Source organism: Gastrolobium bilobum, unplaced genomic scaffold, assembly GCF_033153095.1.
Source record: "Gastrolobium bilobum isolate Gb01-03AN ecotype WA unplaced genomic scaffold, APGP_CSIRO_Gbil_v1 utg17271, whole genome shotgun sequence".
In the NCBI taxonomy this organism is placed as follows: domain Eukaryota; kingdom Viridiplantae; phylum Streptophyta; class Magnoliopsida; order Fabales; family Fabaceae; genus Gastrolobium; species Gastrolobium bilobum.
In genome coordinates this window covers 7488-11156 of record NW_026897716.1, presented here as the reverse complement: position 1 = coordinate 11156, position 3669 = coordinate 7488, and the positions used below count along the sequence as shown (strand labels likewise).

General features: G+C 35.2%; 1 protein-coding gene and 1 non-coding gene across 2 annotated transcripts; one reads left to right on the top strand and one right to left on the bottom strand.

The window, feature by feature from the left end:
- On the bottom strand, positions 1 to 770 carry LOC133309542 (10 kDa chaperonin, mitochondrial-like). Its single transcript, XM_061510325.1, has 3 exons — positions 574 to 770; positions 314 to 453; positions 1 to 218 (listed from the first exon to the last, which is right to left on the bottom strand). Exons 1-3 carry the CDS (start codon positions 676 to 678, stop codon positions 170 to 172), a joined length of 294 nt encoding a protein of 97 aa, XP_061366309.1. The 5' UTR covers positions 679 to 770; the 3' UTR covers positions 1 to 169.
- Positions 771 to 3069: 2299 nt separating this feature from the next.
- TRNAS-AGA (transfer RNA serine (anticodon AGA)) lies at positions 3070 to 3151 on the top strand. The gene has a single exon. It is a non-coding gene; the product is annotated as a tRNA-Ser (tRNA).
- Positions 3152 to 3669: the final 518 nt, after the last annotated feature.

Below are 3669 nucleotides of genomic sequence, written 5' to 3'. Positions count from 1 at the left end.
GAAAGAAGCACCATTCCCATTGCCAATTTTTCAGAATACAAAATAGCTTAAACTGCTAAAAAATCAACCCTTTCCCTCTCAAGTATTTAGTCCAAAGTTACATTCTCGAACAAGACACTAAATTATTTTTCAACCAACCCAGAATTTGCATTTCCAGGCAAACATGACATCAATCACGCAGAATGCCCAGAATGTCCTCATCCCTGAACAAATGAAACCTGCAAGAAAAAAACACAAGAAAAAACAAGAACCCCAGTTTGTCAAAACTTCAATATTGAAATCCCAAAAAGAACACTTGATTCCGAGAGCATACTCTTTGTCATCGAGCTTGATTTGAGTGCCACCATAATCTGGCAAGAGCACGTGATCCCCTTTATTGACGGATACCGGAATTAAATTCCCTGCTTTGTCACGTGCTCCGGGTCCAACTTCTATCACCTTGCCCGCATTAAGCTGTTTCCAAACCACAAATTCTATTTTATACAGAGACACACCAAAATTACATAAACCCTAAACCTAGATTAAGCAAATTCGGAAATACACCTATTGATGCACAAATTAGAGAGTTAAAACCTGGGAGGACTTCTCAGGGAGGAGAATGCCAGCGCTGGTCTTAGAGGGAGGGACAATTTTCTCAATGAGAACGCGGTTGAAGCTAGGAATTAAGCGTTTTGCCATCTCCCTCACCTTGATTATGCTGCTAGGGTTCTCAAGAATTAGGTTTTTTTGTTCAAGTAAGTGACTTTAAAATGCCAGAAGCAGATGAGAGTGGAAGGTTCTAGGAACTAGGTAGGAGTTAGGGTTTTTAGGGTTTTGGAAGATCCCAATTTACATGGGCCAACAAGAGAAAGGCCTACCTGAGCCCAGAGAAGACCAATATCACGTCCAATGGGCCTCTAATGGGACTTTTGTTTCATTCTTTACTTTGAAGACCCCAAAAGTATAAAAACATTCTATGAATACTTATTAAGGTAATTTAATAAAAAAAAAAATTAAGATTATAAATATTTCCACTTTTCATTTAATATTTATTTTTAATTTATCAACGTGAGCCCTACATGTTAACAAAATTCTAATTATTATATTGTTTTAGATTATTATGTTTGTTTCAGATATTCTTTAACATGTTACAAAGTTTCAATGAAATTTATATGGGTGTGAATGAAAAGTCACACATCCCAAGCCTTGGTCTTATTTGGGAATTTATATTCTTAGATCAGATGGACTAATTTTGATAACCACGTATGAGATTATTATAGAAAAGGATTATTGACATATGATAATTTTAAAAATTATTGAGATGAACATTAATGATTCCCCCCCCTCCCCCCCTCTCTCTTTCTGTAAGGTTTTGGACACATGCTGTGAGGCTAGGAGGACCCCCAATAGGGATTAGAAAAAGAAAATTGAGATGGTGTGTAAAAACCAAAGGCCCATACTTTTTACATGTTCTCAACTTCTACCAACTGAGCATGAGCATGTTATTGGGGACAAAGACTTTTAGATTTTAGACTCTTATCTATTTAGACTGAAATGTACTTGTACGAATTGGATGGCTTAGATAGTAGAAAATCTAGAATTTTAGAGTTCAAACTACTAAGGCTCTAGTTTGAGTTAAAAGGTGACCCTTACTCAAGCCAGCTTAACTTAGAAGAGCCACAAAGACCATTGAAATGGACAACCACGATCTTAAGAATATTCACTTTTAATTAGATAGACATTATCCTAACTGTTTTTCTTAAAAGCAAAAAATGAACCATAATTTTTTGGTAGATCACACATTATCCCAACAACTGGTTGGAGCTTAAGGTTAAGCGTGAAAGATATGCTTCAAATCTCTACCAGTTATGTAGCAAAAGAAAGATTCTTTTAACACTCCTATGGTTGACATTCTGAGGACCACAATTCCCACGTTACCAAATACAGCTTTTTGAGGCCTATATTTGAGATTCAGAATTCTACTAAAGGAAAAAGAAGCACCTCCTTCATTACCGTGTTATCTTCTGATGAGTGCAGTGACTTTACAAAGTGTGGTTCTAGTGCCTAGACAAGTTGCCTTCTACGTTGTTCCTCTTTCTTGACTATGAATTCCTCTAGAATCTTGTGACAATTAAGCTCCATCCCTGAAATGACATACGTGATAAATATTGCTTCAAGAAATTAAACCATGATTACATAGAGGAATTCTTGGATTAAAGTGGGGACAATACACTAATGAATACAAATTGATCATAGCAATTATTTAATTAACTGATTGGCGTTCACATTATAATAAAACAAGAGAACATGATGATGAGCTTTTGATTGGGCCAATTTCAGTGCATCATGATAGATTCATTTCGCCTTTGTACAAAAAAGTTATTCAACCCAATGAAATGTTGCAATTGCATGGCACTGCTCCGGCAGCTTTCTTTTAAGGGTATATTTGTGGGGTCGTATAAATATACTGGAATCTCTAACTGGTCCACTAGTTATTATATGGCTAACGCTTGCAGCAGAAATTAAGGGGGAAAAAATAAAAATAAAAGTCACTTACCGTGTTTTGGTACAAGATATTAAGAATATATGATATTTAAAATTTGGAAAAAGAGTGTGTCATTTTAAAAGATGTAAAATTGTGTCATTTTAAGTGAGAGAAAGAAATAAGTCACGAAGAATAGAGAGTGGACAAAAAATAATAATAATGTAGATCTCACGTCTTTATGAGAGTGAAATGACATAAATTATATTATTTAAAAGAACAAACACTTTTCCCTTAAAATTTTAAAACTTTTTTTGTTTGGTATGATCACATTTTTTTGCTAAGTGTTTCTTCTTTCTCTTGCATTACCAAGATATTGCGTTAACAAATGCTCCAAAAATAAGGTAACAAGCGAGCAACTGAAGTTTCTCAAGGTCAATTTCAACTAAAGGTTTTTGTTAGTCTCGGTGGATATATATGATGATGACATAGTGATTACATCAATTTCAAATAAATGTGGATATAAATAGCTCTTCGTTGGTTATAAAGTGCTACTAGCTTTTTAATATATGATAAATAATATTACTTGACAGCATTGTCATCACAAAGTGGGCGTGCCGGAGTGGTTATCGGGCATGACTAGAAATCATGTGGGCTCTGCCCGCGCAGGTTCGAATCCTGCCGCTCACGAAGTGAATTTTTATTTTAATAACTTCACACATTGATGTGATCTTCTTATTTTCGACCTCATCATTTTACCACTCCTAGTAGGAATGCAATTATACAAGCAGAAAATGCATTTACTCTCCCATTCACTTGAGTACTTCCGTGAGAATGTCAACTACAAAATAAAAATAAAAAAATTAATAGGTGCATTTGTGTGAGAGCACCAACTAATATCAATCCCTAGTATAGTTTGTGAATTATACCGATTTTTAATGTAGTTACATGCAATTACAAAGGGGAACTCTATAGTAGAGATGCTCTTTTGGTTACGGGGTCCTTTAAAACTGTCTCACTTCCATAGTCTTCATTTATACGTCATACCAAAGGCAATTATTGATGTGGTATTAGACCGTTTCTCAGCGATACTACTAGCGCACACTGTAAAGTAGTTTTATCCGAGCATGACACCACCGAATATATAATATGTCCTTACTCAGAAATTCATGCACAGATGCACAACGGTTAGAAACACAAAGAAACAA

Coding starts and splice junctions, on each gene's coding strand:
- LOC133309542 (XM_061510325.1), bottom strand. CDS start 678: ATGGCAAAACGCTTAATTCCTAGCTTCAACCGCGTTCTCATTGAGAAA. Junction 454..573: donor TCCCTGAGAAGTCCTCCCAG/GTTTTAACTCTC, acceptor GTTTGGAAACAG/CTTAATGCGGGCAAGGTGAT. Junction 219..313: donor ATCAAGCTCGATGACAAAGA/GTATGCTCTCGG, acceptor TTTTTCTTGCAG/GTTTCATTTGTTCAGGGATG.